The sequence below is a fragment of the Camelus ferus genome, chromosome 35 (assembly GCF_009834535.1).
Source record: "Camelus ferus isolate YT-003-E chromosome 35, BCGSAC_Cfer_1.0, whole genome shotgun sequence".
NCBI classification, from domain to species: domain Eukaryota; kingdom Metazoa; phylum Chordata; class Mammalia; order Artiodactyla; family Camelidae; genus Camelus; species Camelus ferus.
The window spans coordinates 20,674,247-20,690,896 of NC_045730.1; the positions used below are offsets into that span (position 1 = coordinate 20,674,247).

General features: G+C 48.8%; 1 protein-coding gene across 7 annotated transcripts in view; it reads left to right on the forward strand.

Moving 5' to 3' along the window:
• CUL2 (cullin 2) overlaps positions 1-15,609 on the forward strand; it is an 80,796-nt gene extending 65,187 nt beyond the window's left edge. For 6 of the 7 annotated variants that reach the window (XM_032474057.1, XM_032474056.1, XM_032474058.1 and 3 more), the window contains 4 exons: positions 3,509-3,711; positions 5,438-5,539; positions 7,765-7,881; positions 8,753-9,320. In XM_032474057.1, the coding sequence (XP_032329948.1) occupies positions 3,509-3,711; positions 5,438-5,539; positions 7,765-7,881; positions 8,753-8,884 (554 nt within the window). In that variant the 3' untranslated portion in view covers positions 8,885-9,320. Of the gene's footprint in view, positions 1-3,508; positions 3,712-5,437; positions 5,540-7,764; positions 7,882-8,752; positions 11,393-11,959; positions 12,445-13,290 lie in introns of those variants that run through there. The other variant, XR_004317535.1, reaches the window with a different exon arrangement.
• The last annotated feature ends 1,041 nt before the right edge of the window (positions 15,610-16,650 follow it).

A 16,650-nucleotide genomic window follows, 5' to 3' on the forward strand; every position in this document is an offset into this window, starting at 1 on the left:
CAGAATTGCTCTTTCCCAGTCCATTTCCACATTCCCAAGTATTTCTGTATTGTAAGATGAGCTTTTACAAATCGGTTGGAGAGAGGCTGTAAATTTGGAGAAATTTAGAATCAGAAGATGTATAGGGTTCTGTCTGCCTCCTAGCTTTGCGATCTTCAGCAAGACGCTTAACTTTTCTCAGCCTGTTTCCTCATCTTTATCTTTATAAAATTCACTTATCAATTCAGAGAGCATCTTCTGTGTCCCAGCTACTTCTGCATGCCGAGCAGACAGAGCCTTCACCCCCCAGACAGCCGACGTGCAGTAGGAGGACCTAAGTGTTTTGACAGGTGCGAGGGTTCGGGTGTTTCGGTCTCCAGGCCCAGGGTGTCCTGTGTCACAGAGTGCTGGGGCAAACAGCTGCTGGCGAGGGGAAGCTTCTGCGCTAACACCTCAGTTTGGTTTTCAGGGATGAGTAGGATTGAGTCAGGTTAGGCAAAGAGCAGCGCTGGGAGTGGATGGCCGTCAGAGGTGAGCATTTTAAGAAGGAAGTAATCTGCGGTACCAGACATGACAAAGATGAGAGAGATGCAACTCCAGCGGCTTGTGACAAGGACGCTGGATGGAATTGTTCTCAGAGAACAAGAGATAAAGAGATATGAATGGGCAACCCAGAAATTATTTCAGCATCTGGATATGAGTAGTTTCACTTGTGCCAGAGCAAGAAGCTACAGGCGTGGCTGAGACAGTGGAGTGGTGGCCGGAGGGTGACACGTGCACGTCGCTGCACAGGTGTGGGGTCACTCTTTGTCCCCATGAGAATCTCGCCGTGTTGCCGCACGTGCCCGAAACGGGAGCAACTCTCTGTCGTTGACTGAATTTTCTGTTCGGTTTCCGGTACTTTCACAGCTAAGGTTATGAGGGGCTTTGGGATTCTCTAACATCCAGGTCATACTCAGACTTCCGTGTTTGTCCTCACAGTGACTGCGGGTCTTAACTGTCACCAGAGATGCCCGTCGCACTTGACCATGGTGTCTCCCCCGACCCCCTCAGCCCTCCTTTCGCTTTTCTGAGGGGACCGGACGGTCATGTCACAGAACCTCCAGCGTCTGGGTTTGTCCGATTACTTAGTTGCCGTGTGTTTTGTTTGTTTTCTGGCCCTGACTTCCTGTGAGGTGGGAGTCGGGGCCCAGGGTTGGATCACAGCAGGTGAGCTGCGGCTGGCGGCCACGTCCTCAGTGGCCCCATGTCCTGAGGCTGCGGTAGGGTAGAGGCTGGTGCCAGGTTGTCCCCTGTCATCCGGAGGTGCCCACGTGGTCCGGGTGGCGTCCCCCTTGTGAGGAACTTGGCCCTCTTCAGTGAGCAGGTGACCCGAGGGTTGACTCTGAGGTCCCACGCAAATGCCCCTCCAGGGGCAGCTTTACCTGGTGGTTTAGACCCACCGGGCTCACTGCGTGAATCAGTTGTGTCTCCCCTCGTCACAGGCCGGTGGCCTTCTGTCGTACACTTGGCAGCTGGTAGCTGACAGTCTTCTGTGAAGGAGAGCCTTCCCATAGAGACTCGATTGCTGACTGGGTACGGGGAGGAACTCGGATGGGTCTGCCGGGAGGGTCCTGCCTGCCCTGTCTCTGTTGCTGGAGTGTGCCTCGAGTGGTGTGCGGACGTGCCTGTCAAAGCGCGTGTGTCAGGCTGGGAGTCTCTCAGAGGTCGTCCCCCATCCTGGGGGTTCAGGGACCTCTTTGTCATTTTCCTTCTCTGCTTATGGGGCAGGAACTAAATGCATCATCCCGATTTGGGATTTCCTTCCCTGCCCCCAATGGTCCTCCACCCTTTCCCCAGGGTTTCCAGCTGTGAGGTAATAAGAAGATGGTGCTGAAAAAAGTGGGAGGAGATCCATGTACCCCTGATAGCGAAAACTTACTGCAAAGTAGCATCAAAAAGGCATAATACAAACAAGTAAGTTTTCCTCTTTTAAGGGCTGCAGATGGACTTGGTGCCAGGAGCTGATGCTTTGACTCCTAGCTTGCACCGTCTCCGATGCCCGCTGGGCTCTGGCGGCAGAAGCCTTGTTCTGCAGCCGCGGTGACAGCTCGGTGGCGGTCTAGCTGTCACCATGGCGCGCCATGCATTAGTGTGTACCTGTTTCTGGGACAGGATTAAGCAGTTGTTGCGTAAGCGATATCATGCAGTTTATGTGGTTTTTTTCACCTCTCACCGCTTTTCCCAAACTTGAACTTCGAGGTGAGGACCTTAAAGTGCTCTTTATTGCTGGGACAGCCCTACTGACAATGTTCCACTTAAACTCCACACGACCTGGATATTCCAGTCAATACGGTAACCCTCCTTTCATGGAAACTCAGAGATTAGGATTTTTTTCTCTAGGTGTTTCTATCCAAACAATTTTGAAAGATATTTTTGAGTATCTTTTTTTTTTTTTAACAAATCAAGGCATAGTGCCAGTTAGAATAGGCATCTGTGTGGTGTTAATAGGTTGGAGAATTGACTTACATTCTTTAAAAGCTCTAATTACATAATGAATTAAATATGTATCATTAAACAATAGAGCACAAAATCTTGATCAGAGTTGCTAATTACCAACAGGGAGAATGCAGCCTCTGGGTGAGTTCACGTGAAATACAGCTCCCTCGAGTTACCAGGTAGAGCCCTAAACCCAGATTTCACGCCGGTTTAGCTGGTAGTTCGCTCGCAGCCTAATAGTGCAGGGTGTGTGAGAGAGAGAGTGTCACTGAATCACGGCTTTATGCTGCAGGAAGCATCTTTTTGACCTGCATGAACTGTCTCTTACATGGTACAAGCGCAGGCCTGTGTGGCACGCTGTTTCAGAGTGCGGCCCCTGGGATGGGCAGGGCTGTGTCTGCTGGAGTCGGCATGTCTTCTGGGCTCTCAGGTGGTGTAGAGTCTGGAACGTTTGTGTTCTGTCAGCTGTTTCAGCAAAGTAATGGATCTGCCCATTTGTCTCTGTTCCCATTTGTATTTGCTCCTAGAAAATTACTGATAAGAAAAATGTCATTTATGAGACAAAATAGCATCTCTTTACTAAGGCAGCAGTGATGGTTTAGATGGGGCCGCTATGCACGTGTCCTTGCGTGTGCGCGAACCTTCCTGGGGTAGACCAGAAACACATGGGAGGCAGTGCTGGGGGCAGGCTGTCAGGCTCGCCTTCATCTGTGTCCGTTTCCATCTGTTTGTCTGTTTCTCTTCCTGCCCCCACCCCCTCACTGGTTTTTCTGCCCAGGTCTTAGCCTTCCCGTTAGTATTTAAAGACATCATTTACGCCTGCCGGCAATGGGATGACCCCTTAACTGTGACTTCTGCTACACACTCAAAACTGATAGCCCTCCCTCCCCCAGCCCCCACTACTGGCAGGAATAGCTGTTGGACGGTTTCATGAGTTCTTCAGTTCACTCTTTCAAGAGAAAGCATCTGATACAAACAATTACTACTCAGATGATTTTGGTGTATTTCGTTGAACGATCACCTTATTGTCACAGTCTTGTTTTGATTGTAGGTGAAGTTAAAATGAACTACCTGGGCAAACCATATGTGGCCATGGTCACCACGTACCAGATGGCAGTCCTTCTTGCCTTTAACAACAGCGAGGCTGTCAGCTACAGGGAGCTTCAGGACAGCACGCAGATGAGTGAGAAGGAACTGACAAAAACGATCAAATCCCTGCTCGACGTGAAGATGATCAACCACGATTCAGAGAAGGTACGGGAAACCGGCTCACGGGGCGTGTGCGGTTCTGCAGGAAGGTTGTCTCTGTCGACGCCCACTGCACTTGGGGGACTTCTCCAGGCTCCCAGCAGCAGTGGGCGGGACGTCGCAGAGGCTCTGTGGTCAGAACTCACGTGCCCTGCGACTTTATGGTTTGATTTTACTTGTCCTGTACTGCGACACTTTACTGAAAAGTTATTCAGGAACTGACTCCAGACAGGATTCTGGTTGACTGAGTTTTTAAACCGCCGTCTGTCACAAACCTTTCTGGTTTCTTTCACATGTTCAGTTGGTGTGTAATTACACGGCTCCGTCACAGGAGACAACTGCCCTCTGGTGTCCGTGCGCCTTTAGTGCCCGTCTCCATCTCAGAGCCCCTCGCGCTCCTGCCCACGGGCTTCAGGCCTCAGCTAACCCCCATGTGTGTGACTACCTGTCGTGGGAATAGCAGACCAACAGTGGATCCTGTTTTTCTCTATAACTTTTTACTCTCGTAACACATTCTTGTTGTTATACTGTATCTTAGATACTTCTAAATGGTTAAAAAAGCAACAGATATGAACACATATGAGTTAAATCTCCTGCTTCAAATTATTGTGCCTGTAAGAAAAAATTCTTGTAAATGAAGTTTCACTTTTATTTTGGTTCACGGCCTGCCGCCTGTCTGTCACCAGTTCATTTTGCTAACATCCCAAGGTTGTGATGGTTTTTGTAGCCTGTAATTGAACTAAATGGCATTTATGCTGAAGTTCAGGCTTTTCTTAATTTAGAGAAATGATTAATTTTTGTACTACAGAATATTAATAACATTAAATTCTTAATATTAAGGTTTTACTTAAGGCAGTTAATTAATGATTAAAAGTTTATAAGCTTTAAGTTTAAAATTTTAAGCTTAATTAAGTACTTAAAAAGTTGATAAGTATTTTTCTAAAACATGTTATTTTTGCTACCCAGAAATATACAGAATAAATACTGATTGGCTGTTGACACTGTAAATTTAAACATGCAGCTGGCGTTCCTCAGCAGACTTTCTTTGGTTATTATTGAGAAAGTGCCAGTCTGCCGAGTCCTGCTGGTGGAGAAACTCCACCGTGTAACATGAGTGGCTCTCTTCAGTCCGACAGAGCAGTTGTGATTCTGAAAGCTGGCCTTGCAGCTCCCACGTGAGGACGGCCCCGGCTCCTGAACAGAACATGCACTGGGGAGTAGTGTTGGTGTCACGGAGGGTCATGGAGAAGTGACCCTCGTGTGCCACTGGAAACAGCCAGCTTCTGTAGTCAGGTTGTTTTTAGTTGTGTTTTGTTATTGCAGCGTTCAGAAAAAACATTTGGTTGTTCAGTTTTTCAAAATGTGACTGAAAAATTATGAGCCTTGGTGTTTCATTCAAATTAAAATGTTCCAATTGTGTTTGTTTAAGCCCACGAGCTTGACTCTCGTCTTAACCCGACGGTACATGTATATAACAGCTGGGCCAGAAAATAGCTGTTTTCAAAATCTAAGCTGATTAATTCTATCAAGTGTAAAATTAGAAAAGAATTGTTTGTTGCTTCATTGTTCGACAGAAGACAATTATTTTTCTCTTAAATAACATATATAGTATAAAAGATCCTGAGAGTGTAGTCTCTGCTTGATCGTTATTTAATTTCACACATATTTTTGCAGAGTTGTTATTTAGAGATTTTATTTTTTATAAATGTAAATGGATTATTTTTAATTGTAGGAAGACATTGATGCCGAATCATCATTTTCACTAAATATGAACTTCAGCAGTAAAAGGACAAAATTCAAAATTACTACATCAATGCAGAAAGACACGCCGCAGGTGAGTGCTTTGTGACGCCGGGTCCCGGGAGGCGCCTGGTCCCCAGACGCTGCAAGTGGTGACGCCGGGACAGAAGTGGAACTTTGCTTGTTGAAATTATGCCGCATCTCCTCTGGTTTATTCTCTGCACTTACCAGCCTCACACACCAAGTCTCTGCCAGTATCTGAGATTCTAACAGTTGGGTGTAGTGAGTGTCTAAGGAAGAGGTGTCGTACGTCAGTCCTATTTGCTCTTTTGTTTTTGTTTTTTCTCAGTTTTATTGAGATACAGTTGACGTATAGCACTGTAAGGTTTAGGGTGTGCAGCATAACCACATGATGTATGCACTTTGTGGAATGACTGTCGCAGTGAGTTTAGTGAACATCCACCTTCTCATGCAGACACAAAAGGAAAGAAATAGGAAGAACATCATGATGAGAACTGCAGGGTGTCCTCGCTCAGCAGCTTTCTTACCTAACACACAGCAGTGTTAGTTTTATTCACTGCATCCTGCACGATACCCCCAGGACTCATTTCTCTCATAACTGGGAGTTTGTACCTTCTGACAACCTTCATCCAGCCCCCTCTGCCCACCCCCTGGCCTCTGGTCACCACAGATCTGACCCCTTTTTCTCTGTGTTTGTTTGGTTTTGACATATAACTAACTGACCCACCACACTATGTTAGTGCCAGTCACACAGCACAGTGATTCAGTATTTCTGTGCTCTGACCCCCTGACAAGTCTGGTTACCGTCAGTCACACACAAAGATCTCAGTTATTGACTGTATTCCCCACATTGTCCATTTCATACCCAGGACTCATTTATTTTACAGCTGGAAGTTTGTACCTCTGAATCTCCCTCACCTGTTTCACTCACTTTACTCCCCGCTTCTCTCTGGCAACCACCTGTTTATTCTGTGTGTCTGTAACTGTTTTGTTCCATTTGTTTTGTTTTGTTTTAGATTCCACATATACATGAAATCATGCAGCATTTGTCTTTCTCTGCTTGACTGATTTCACTTAACATAATCCCCTCCAGGTCCATCCATGTTGTTGCAAATGGCAAGATATCATTCTTTTTTATGGCTGTGTAATATTCCATTATATACATACCACAACTTCTTTATCTAGTCATCTATTGATGGGCACTTATATTGCTTTGATGTCTGTTATTGTAAATAATGCTGCTGTGAACATAGTCATATTTGCTCTTAAGCTGTATTAAAATGTATAAATCTGTATTCTTTCCACATATTTCTACCTTGAGTAGTAATGTAGTCTCTTATAGTTTTCGTTTGTAAAATAGGGAAAGTTTTATGACACATTTCTTTCCAAAAAAAAAGTTGTTGAAACGTTTCTCAAACTTTTGTGTGCAAATAGACCACGTGGGGATTGTGTTAACATTAAGACTGTGAGCTGGTCGGCCGGCAGGGAGGGTCCAGCACAGACAAGTGAGTCTGCCCCAGGCACGTCCACTGTTGCTTCCCTCACTCAGCAGTGATTGTCATTCCGGGCTGGCCTGTTGGTTTCACTGAGTTTCCCAAGTGCCTCCTGTGTGCGCCCCGTCCTGGGCTCAGAGCTGGCTGTGAAGGTATGAGGGATGTCAGGCCTCTTTGGGAACTTACTCCCCCCATGGAGACAGATGTTAATTAATTGCTGTTAAATTTGAACCCCGGACTGTTCAAGGTCTCATTTTCCTTCAGGCTGATGAATAATGATTTGTAACATCAATTGTACCCCATCTTTGAAAAGCTGTTATGAGGCTCCTGTGAGTGTGGCGCTGCCTCTCTGTGCCTCCCCTCGTCTCTCCTGGTCTCCGTGGAGAGAGGACCCTCTGGCCCACCGCTCCTGCTTGAGAGTAGGGAGCACTGCACCTTGCCCCTGAAGCCTGATCAGTCCTTGGAGCCAGTTACTGACGTCTGCAGGCATCGTGCCAGAAGTCTTTACTCACTGACAGGACCGCCGTCTTGAGAATCACTGCTCAGTGTCACTGGAGTTCTGCTTTGTTCACTGTTCACACGGAGTATGGTTTACAGTAGTTCCTTTTTTATAATAATTTTCCAGCTGTAACCTGAGACATTATGCAGATGTTTTTTGGTAATGGTTATGTTACATTGGGCACATAGTTGTATAATTTGGTTCTCCGTATTGATTGGAGATTTATTTAAACCCACAGATAAAATGAATTAAAAGTAAGTATGAGGACTTAATGTCTCATTTGCCTTTTTTCCCCATGTGAAACAGGAAATGGAGCAGACGAGAAGTGCCGTGGATGAAGACCGGAAGATGTATCTCCAGGCCGCCATCGTCCGCATCATGAAGGCGCGGAAAGTGCTGCGGCATAACGCCCTCATTCAGGAGGTAAAGGGGCGTCGGGGTGTCAGGAGCAGGGAGGGTTCTTTGTGAAGATGATACAGAAATAAGAAGACTCCCAAGTAGCATAAGGAAATGCCCCATCACTTAATTAGAACAGTGCTCGCTTGTAATTTCAGTATGTAATTCGTGTTTGAATTTACAAGTCCAAGCCTCACCAGTTTGAGTTCTCTGTGCGGTTATTGAAGGAAGCCGACTGCATCACTCACTCATTCCCTGAATAGACGGTCATCTGCTGTGCAGAGAGCACGGGGCTGGCGTTGGGGTGCAGAGCAGCTCAGGATGGGGCTGGAGTTGGGGTGCAGAGTTGCTGAGAACGGGGCGGGAGTTGGGGTGCAGAGCAGCTCAGGAAAGGGCTGGAATTGGGGTGCCAGAGCTGCTGAGGACGGGGTGGGAGTTTGGGTGCAGAGTGGCTCAGGACAGGGCTGCTACCCTTCTGGAGTTCACAGTCCAACAGGAAAGAAATGCATTATTGAGATAATACACAAGTAAATGTAAAATTGCATTAACATGCAGTGAAGAAAAGCTGTAGGGACCTAAGATCGTACATAGGAGTCTTGCCCTGAGGATGCTGGGGACGCTTTCTTGAGCAAGTGTTACTTCTGCCGAGAGCTGGAAGTCGAGGAGGGGCCAAGGGGAAGCTTGCGGGTGTGTGAGTGTTTAGATTGGTTGGTTTGTAGTTTAGTTACGTATCAGTATTACTTGATTTTGCTGTATCTGTGTTCTGCATTTTAATTCCTTCAGCTCATAATTGTTAGTTTGCATTAAGTTGTTTTCAGTCATTACATCCAAAGCGAGCTGATTGCTCGGCGCCCCAGCATGAGGACAGCAGTGTAACGGGCGTGTCTCCCTCCCACAGGTGATCAGCCAGTCTAGGGCCAGATTTAACCCAAGCATCAGCATGATCAAGAAGTGCATCGAGGTCCTGATAGACAAGCAGTACGTGGAGCGCAGCCAGGCGTCGGCGGACGAGTACAGCTACGTGGCGTGACTCCCGCACCGCCGGTGCCCTGTGCAGTTGTTGCATCGCCCTCCGGGCATCCCCGGGGGAGAGAGCAGGCCTGTGCCTCCATAATTTGGTCATTTGGCAGCCCCTGTTTTTCTGCTGTTTACAACATCACCAGTGCCACGTCCCGAGCGTCAGAGAAAATGCCTAGAGATATTTCAAGTTCATGTCATTATGACATTTCTTAAAACTATTAAAAAAGAACGAGTGAAGTATTGCTGAAATGTGGAAATTTGGTTGGGTACCATGCTTTTTCTCGCCTTCACGTTTGCAGTTGATGTGTTTTTTTTTTTAATGTATCTTAAAGGACATACGATAAAAACTTAAATATTGTAATATGACAGATAACCTAATAATTGTATCTACATTAAAATGACAAACATGATATTGCTGCTTGTCAAATAAAAAAAATAAAGAAATAGAACGCCTTTCCCATGTGGCTGGAGTATCACACGAAGCACCACATGTAAGCGCTCGTGAGGCGTCAGGCACAGACGCAGCCGTTTTGTGTTTGTGCCTGGGCGGTTTGACTCGCTGTGCGCCTGCCTAATCCTGCGTGAAAAATGTCTAGATTACTGCTCTCGAGTGCCCAAAAGGGGGTTCAGCAGGAAGAATGTTCTGTTTTTATGGATTGGGGTACCTTGGATGCGAGCAATTTGAATAGCGAGGGTTTCATTCCATCAAGAGTTCCTGGGGGTCCCCTGCTGCGCCCCGGAAACGAGGGACGAGAGCGCGTCCGGCCTGCGTCTGGCTCAGGAAGAGCGGTTCTGAGGCTGTCTGGCTTCTGTTTTCACAGTCCGTCAGCCCTGGGGCAGGCTCACCCTGCCTCCGCTGCCTTCCCTTCGCCTCTCTGGGTTGTAGAGGCGCCTGGGGTACCTGCCTGCCCACCACCCGCCCACCACCCTCCCACCCGCATGCCTGCGCCGGGTTCTGGCTCCGCGTCACAGGCGTCCTAAGCAGTGCGTGGCCTGAGTACCTTTCACGGTTCTTATCCTTGTAGTGATTCACGCTGCGGGCCACTTACATACACGTTTAGGTCTGTTAACTCTGTTTACTGAATGTGTCAACAGCCCCCGTACATTTTTTTTAAGCTGGGATATTTTAAAGCGTATCCCATGTGAATCATTTCACCTACAACACTTCCATTTACAGCTCTCACAAAAAAGGCCTTTAAACAAAAACCATAACCACAGTGACATTGTTACACTTAAATAAACAGTAATTACTTAATATCATCTAATACGTGGTCCATGTTCAGATTTCAGATTTCTCTTATTGCTGCAAAAATGGCTTTTTCAATTGGTTTGTTTGCGCTTTTTCTAACTCATGTCTCTTAAGTGTTTTAAAAAACCTGCTGGGTTTTTTAATGACTTCTGTGCCGTATTTTGCATTTTCCCTTTATTCCCAGAGAGGAAATGATGGCAAACTAAGTAATACTGTGCATCCACGGTCAAAAGCAAACCTTTGTTTTGATGAATTGTTGACAAAGTTTTCCAAATTAATTTCTTTTCTCTTAAATATTTATGTATAAATGTTCAATTAAGTCTTATCTTGCTATCTAATTGTCAAGAAAATATACTGGAAAATGGACAAAATGCTTGTGCTGAGGTTGGCAGCAGTGACTGACGAGTTTTGCCCCACCTTTGCCCTCTTCACCTGAAAGGAAACAGGAAGAAGAGGCTGGACACGCTCCCTAACATCCCCTTGCAAGACGATTGGAGCGGAGCGGACACACTTGCTGCTGAGATGCCGGGAGGCTGAGCTGTTGGGCCAGGTCAGGTGGGGGACTCTCGGCCCAGAACCCGGCCCGGCCCACATGCGGCAGCCGCTGGTGCGGGAGGAGGGGTCGGAGCCCCGGCGGGGAGGGCAGTGTGCTCAGCGCTTACTGCGGAAAGCAGGAATGTGACCGAAACTGTCAGGAGTTTAGAAGAAATGGTTGAAATACTGAAGTTAACGTCTGTTTCACAGCCAGGCAATGTCCGCTTGGCCCTTTTCCTTTGAAACCAGGTGATTCCACGGCTGCTGTGGGTGCAGGTTTCGTCTGGGGTCTCGTCCAGTGTTTCCTGACAGTTTCCTTTAATATTAACAAATGAGTAGACATTCGGGGGGTCGTTGTGTCTTTCTTTATTATTATTTTAATTGAAGTGTCAGTTACAATGTATCAGTTTTTTGGTATATCGGTTTCTGGTGTTTAGCATAAATGTTTTACTTTATAACTTACTACCTTGAAAGTATTCAGCTTACTGTAGATGCTACAGTGCTGTCAAATCTGTGACCCTTTAAACCTTTTTTGAATGCAGACTGGAGGTGCTTCCACATGGTATTTGTTCATCTTCAGATAATCCTGTTAAATGGGAAACGTTCCTCTCTTTTCACGGATGAGGAAACAAAATACGGAGCTTTTCCCAGGAATCATCGCCAGAAAATGTAGAGCCTGAATTTAAAAGCCAGTCAAAACAGGGGACCTCATAGTCCACTTACATAGTATAGCCGGTAAGTTAGGTGGAAATCACTTCACTTTATACGTAAAGAATAGTATTTCCTGACTCTTCAGGATAAAAATCGGGGGTGAAGTTCATGGGTTGCTAATTTTATCCTGTGTGGCCAGATTGATCTGCTCCCTGAAAGAACTTTGGTGCTGCAGGAAAACAATGGGAATGCTCTGTGACTTTGATCATCCGCCCTGTGCAGGAGTCCCCAGCACAGCATGCAGTGCTCCATGCCGAGCACTGCACTTCTCCAAGCGGCTGGGCTTTGGTAGTTTGTCTTCTGGGGAAGAAAGGATGGGCAGGGTAGGCAGGGACCCACTTTTAGCAGAAATCGGCTGCTCTGGCGTGAACTGCACCTGACAGGCTGACCCAGGAGATCGCTGGTGCAGCAGCAGCAGGTCTCTCAGGAAACGCGGGATGCTGGGGAGAGAGGGGAAAGAAAGCGGTGTTAGCGATTTAGTTTATATACTGCTGAGGTGACTCAGTTCAGATCAGCGCTGCACACAGGAAATTTCTGAGATGCCTTGTTTAGACTGCACGTTTTAAAATAACCATCTCCCCCTGTTGGCAGCTGAGGAAGATGCGGCCCTCCAGCCCTCTGGTTGAATGGTGCCCTGCAAATACGCGGTAGAGAAGGACCAGGAGGGCCACGCCCTGTCCACCTGCACACCGTGTGCTCCATCCAGTCGGGCCACCTGGGCACTGCTTCATGAAGCAGGGAGAGGCACTCAGGCTGAGGAACAGGCGTCACAGCCTTGCCCCCACCACCTCTGCCCTCTTCCACACGGGTGTCTGTCCACACGAAGGGGCCGGTTTGCACCCCCTTGGAGCTGTACCTTCAGGAAGCCAGCTTCGCTCTGGAAAATCAGGCTCTCTTCTGACCTGGTAATTTAAATCCCAGCTGATCTGACCCAGATGGACTGAGACCAAGTGGAAGTCCTGGAAGCGATGCCTTGGGATTCTCTGGGAAGCGGAGGTTAAGGAAGGGAAGGACCAGGCAGTAACTGTGTGTCTCTGCCACAGCCAGACCATCCGTCCCAGCATGAGAGCCTCAGGGTGAGTGTGGGGCCCGCCCAGGAAGCTCGGGGCCTCAGGGCCAGCGCTGCGGTTTCTGAACACAGGGGAGACAGCAGGGTGACGTGAGCTCAGGGCTAGGGTGAGTCCTTTTTTGCCCGAAGGGTTTACTTCAGACCTGCTTTGTCTTGCAGGGGTGTGTGTGTTCATTTCCATGCGAATCACCACTGTCCTGTCTTAGTGAGGTGTTGGTGTTGGCCTCTCTTAATTACTGCACTGCAGTGGAGAGGGTCCCCTCCAGAATCGTGTCCGCCCAGGACCTGTGAGTGTGACTGTTTGGAAACAGGACCTTTGCAATTGTAGTCAAGTTAAGATGAGGTCATCCTGGGTCAGTGTGGCCCTAATGCAGTGATGGGGTCCTTACAAGAAAAGGGAAATTTGGACACAGACATGGAGGAGAGACGGCCATGTGGAGATGGATGGAGACAGTGAGTGCGCATCAGAAACAGCCAGCAGGGGCCAGGAAGAAGAAAGGAAGCCTCCTGGAGCCTTAGGAGGGAGTGGGGTCCTGCTGACACTCGGTTCTGGACTTCCAGCCTCCAGAGCTGTGAGAGGCTACGTTCTGTGGCTTCAAGCCACTAAATTATGGTACCTTGTTACGGGCAGTCCTAGAAAACTAATACAGTTCCCTTTATACATTCTTTTTTTTTGTTGTTGTTCTTTTTTATTGACGTGTAGTCGGCTTACCATGTTGTGTCAGTTACACATTTTTAAAATGTGTAGACTTAACAATTTTTGTAGGCTTTTATATATTTTATATTTCAATGAGGCAATTACACTTTGGTATAAAAATCAACTAAACACAAAATTTTCTAATTTTTCCTTAAGAGGAATTTGAGAAATGGTCCGCAAAGAATCACCATTTACCAGCTGAAGAAGCTTCGTGCGGCTGTGCACCAGCAGGCCCGCACGTCCCTGGAGGAAGTGGGGGAGACATGGAGCAAGGCCAGGGCTGCGGGGGGAGCTCCTTGAGAAGCCCTGTGCTGGTGGTGAGTGTCTGCATGTGGGGCCAGGACACGCGGGACAGAAACTCCCAAGGAGGAGGGACTCCATGGCCACGCTTACTGATCATCTGCTGGGAGGCGCCTGCTGGATTCTTCCTCTCTCCCCAGTCTCTTAACATACGAGTGTCTTGGACTTTTTTTCCCGTCTACGTCAGCTCCTCGGTGACCTCATGCAGTGCGAAGGCGTCAATGCCATCCACGTGCCAACAGCATTCAAAGTAACAATGCCCAGCCCAGGCCCCCCACAATGCAGGGGGGCCAGTGGCCCCACGGTCTCCACGCCCTGGTGGCCGGTGGGTGTCTGTAACCGGGCACACCCAAGCCTCCTCCAGCGGCCACAGGTGTGCTGTCACAGCCTTGCCCATCTCGGTTGAGGGCAAGTCCTTCCTTCCCATTTCTCAGGTCAAAACCTTTGCGTTTTCTTTACTCACCTGTCTTCCACCTCCCGTATGTATGTTGGCTCTACATTCAGAACCGGTTCGGAGTCTGGCCGGTGAGCCACACCAGAGGCGGTGACAGCAGGGCAGTGGGGAGCAGGCTGCATTCCGGTTGCCAGGGTGGCTGGAGGAGGGGACACTCAGCAGAGGGATGATCGGGGTGCCATCAGGAGAGGAGTGAGTGGACGTCCGGGCACTGCCACCGAGCCAGGCACGGCCAGCGTTCCTCGACAGAGATCAGAGTAGGGCCAAAGCCAGACTCGTCACCCCGGGTGGAGCCTGGGAGTCTCAGACAGGAGGACGTTCACTTGCCAGAAGTGGGTGCCAGACATGCGTGGACTGCAGAGCTGGACGAGATACCCTCTTCCCACTGCAGGGCCCTGGCTGGAGGCCGGAATGGGGCCACAAAGGAGGCCGGGAGGCCCCGGTGTGGAGAGACGGCAAGTAAGTGGTGGAGGTCAAGCTGGCTGGGCACCATTCCAACGGGGATGCCGTGGGGCCGTTTCTGAAATGTGGATGAGAACAGATGGTGGCACCGAGGCCCTGGAGACAGCAGTTCCCAGGCCTCTTGCCTTAGGGCCCTGGTAGGATCGATGGTTGGAGTTGGACCAGGCTCTAAAGGTCACGTGGGTGAACCTCTCACACTGAAAGTGTGGAAGGTCATCACCGTGTCCTCCGTCGGCCCCTGCTTTGTCTCCCCCAACCCCCCTCCCGGCTTCCTGAGCCTTCCACGTGCTGTATTTCATCCCCAGACCCCCCACGGCCGGCCCACCGTGGGCCCTAAGAAGCGGCCTCAAACCACTGATCCTTTTACCGCTCCTTCCTGGTCCACTGGCGAGGCCATCGGGCTGGGCTTCAACCAAGGGCAGGTCCCCCCCCTTCCCCCAAGTTCCCTTAAGACGAGGCCTGGTGCAGAGCCCAGCTGGTGATGAGGCGCTGTGCTCGTCCCCCCCCCAGCTCTCATGACCCTCTGGGGAAGGGTCGTGGAGATGCTGCCTAGCGTCCCTGGCTGTCGGGGCCCCTGTGGGCTGGAGCACCTGGTCCCGGGCTGCCCGCATGGTGTGGAGTTCCTTACTGAGTGTTCCCTGGGGAGGATCTGCCTCTAAAGACTTCAGGCAAAGGAGGAATTTGTTTAAGAGAAAGGTTTGCTATTGAATCCAGCCCCTAGTTATGTTTTGGGGGTGAGTGTATTTCCTTCACGTGCAGCAGCGATGCCCAAGGGACACCTCAGTTCTCTGGTCAGAGTGTCGACAGTGTTCTAGGTGCTCCCTGGGAGCCAAGGGACAGGAACCTCCCAGCACTGAGGGATCGTGAAGGCCAGCTGCTCTTTTTCTGGAAGGAAGGAGACTGAGGGCATCTTCCCTGGGCATACCCAGCCTGCAGGCCGCCCGGCTGCGGTGAAGGGAGGGGTCTGCAAAGCTCTCAGACCAAAACCACCTTCCAAACATAACCCTGACCTCAGTGTCTAAAATGTCTCTATCCAGGGCTCCTTTGGGTTTGGTTGTGCAAACTGGTTTTTACATTCTGCACATTTCCCGTAAACAGAATCATAGGCTTTGTTTTCGTGTGTGACCGGCTCCATTCACTTTGCGTAATGTTTTCAGGGTTCATCCATGTGGTATGTAGCACGCATCAGAATTTCATTCCTTTTTGTGGCTGAATAATACTCATTCAGTAATAAATAAGAGTATACCACTTTTTATTTATCCACGCTTCAGCTGACGGGTATTTGGGTTGTTGCCTCATTTTTTTGGTATTGTGACTGATGCGGCTGCAAACCTTTGTGTACAGGTTTTTGTATGAGTGTAAGTTTTCACGTCTCCTGGGTGTACAAGCCAGGAGGGAACTGCTGGGTCATATGGTAATTCTGTGTTTAAATTTTTGAGGACCTGCACTTTCCAGAGCAGCTGCACCACTTTATTATATTCTCACCAGCAAGGGGTTCCCATTTCTCCACATTGTCACCGACACTTACTCTTACTGCCATCCTGGTGGGAAGGAAGCTCGTCGCAGTTTGATTTGCATTTCCCTGGTGACGAATGATACTGACCATCTTTTCCAGGCACTTGTGGGCCGTTTGTATTTCTCCTTTGAAAAAATGTCTATTCAAGTACTTTGCGCATTTTGAAGTTGGGCTGATAGTCTTTGTTACTGAGTTGTAAGAGTTCTTTACATGTTCTGGGTAGTAGACTCTTCTCAGATATGTGATTTGCACATATTTCCCCCTATTCTTCATTTTCTTGATAGTGTCCTTTGACACACGAAAGTTTAACATTTTGATTAAATCTAACTTACCCATTTCAAATAACTCGGGATGGAAAACTGCCTCTGAGCCTGATTACAAGTTGAAAAAGGAGAGAGAATCATGGCCACATAGACAGATAGCAAAATAATTTTAAGAGAACATTGCTTACAGTTTGGTGTCTGGTCTGTATTCTGGAGATCCAAGCACCTGGAAGCAGTGTTTGTGGCGTCGTTTCCCCTGTGGGCGAGGAGGAGATGAGGTGCACCACTGTCAGGTCTCCTGGAGGGGCTGCGCCGGGAGCATGCGGGCCCTTCTCCGACGGGGGCCTTTCCAGGGGTGGTTCCCCTTGGACCGGCCCAGGGGGAGGTGGGGCCGGAGCGGGTCGAAGGGCAGCCGGTTGAAGAGGGGAAACGCTGCAAACTCTCAGCTGCAAATCCTTACGTCCCCCTTTCCCACCCAGCTCCCCAGACACAGGCCTGAGCGGCTAGAATGGGTGGGGAGA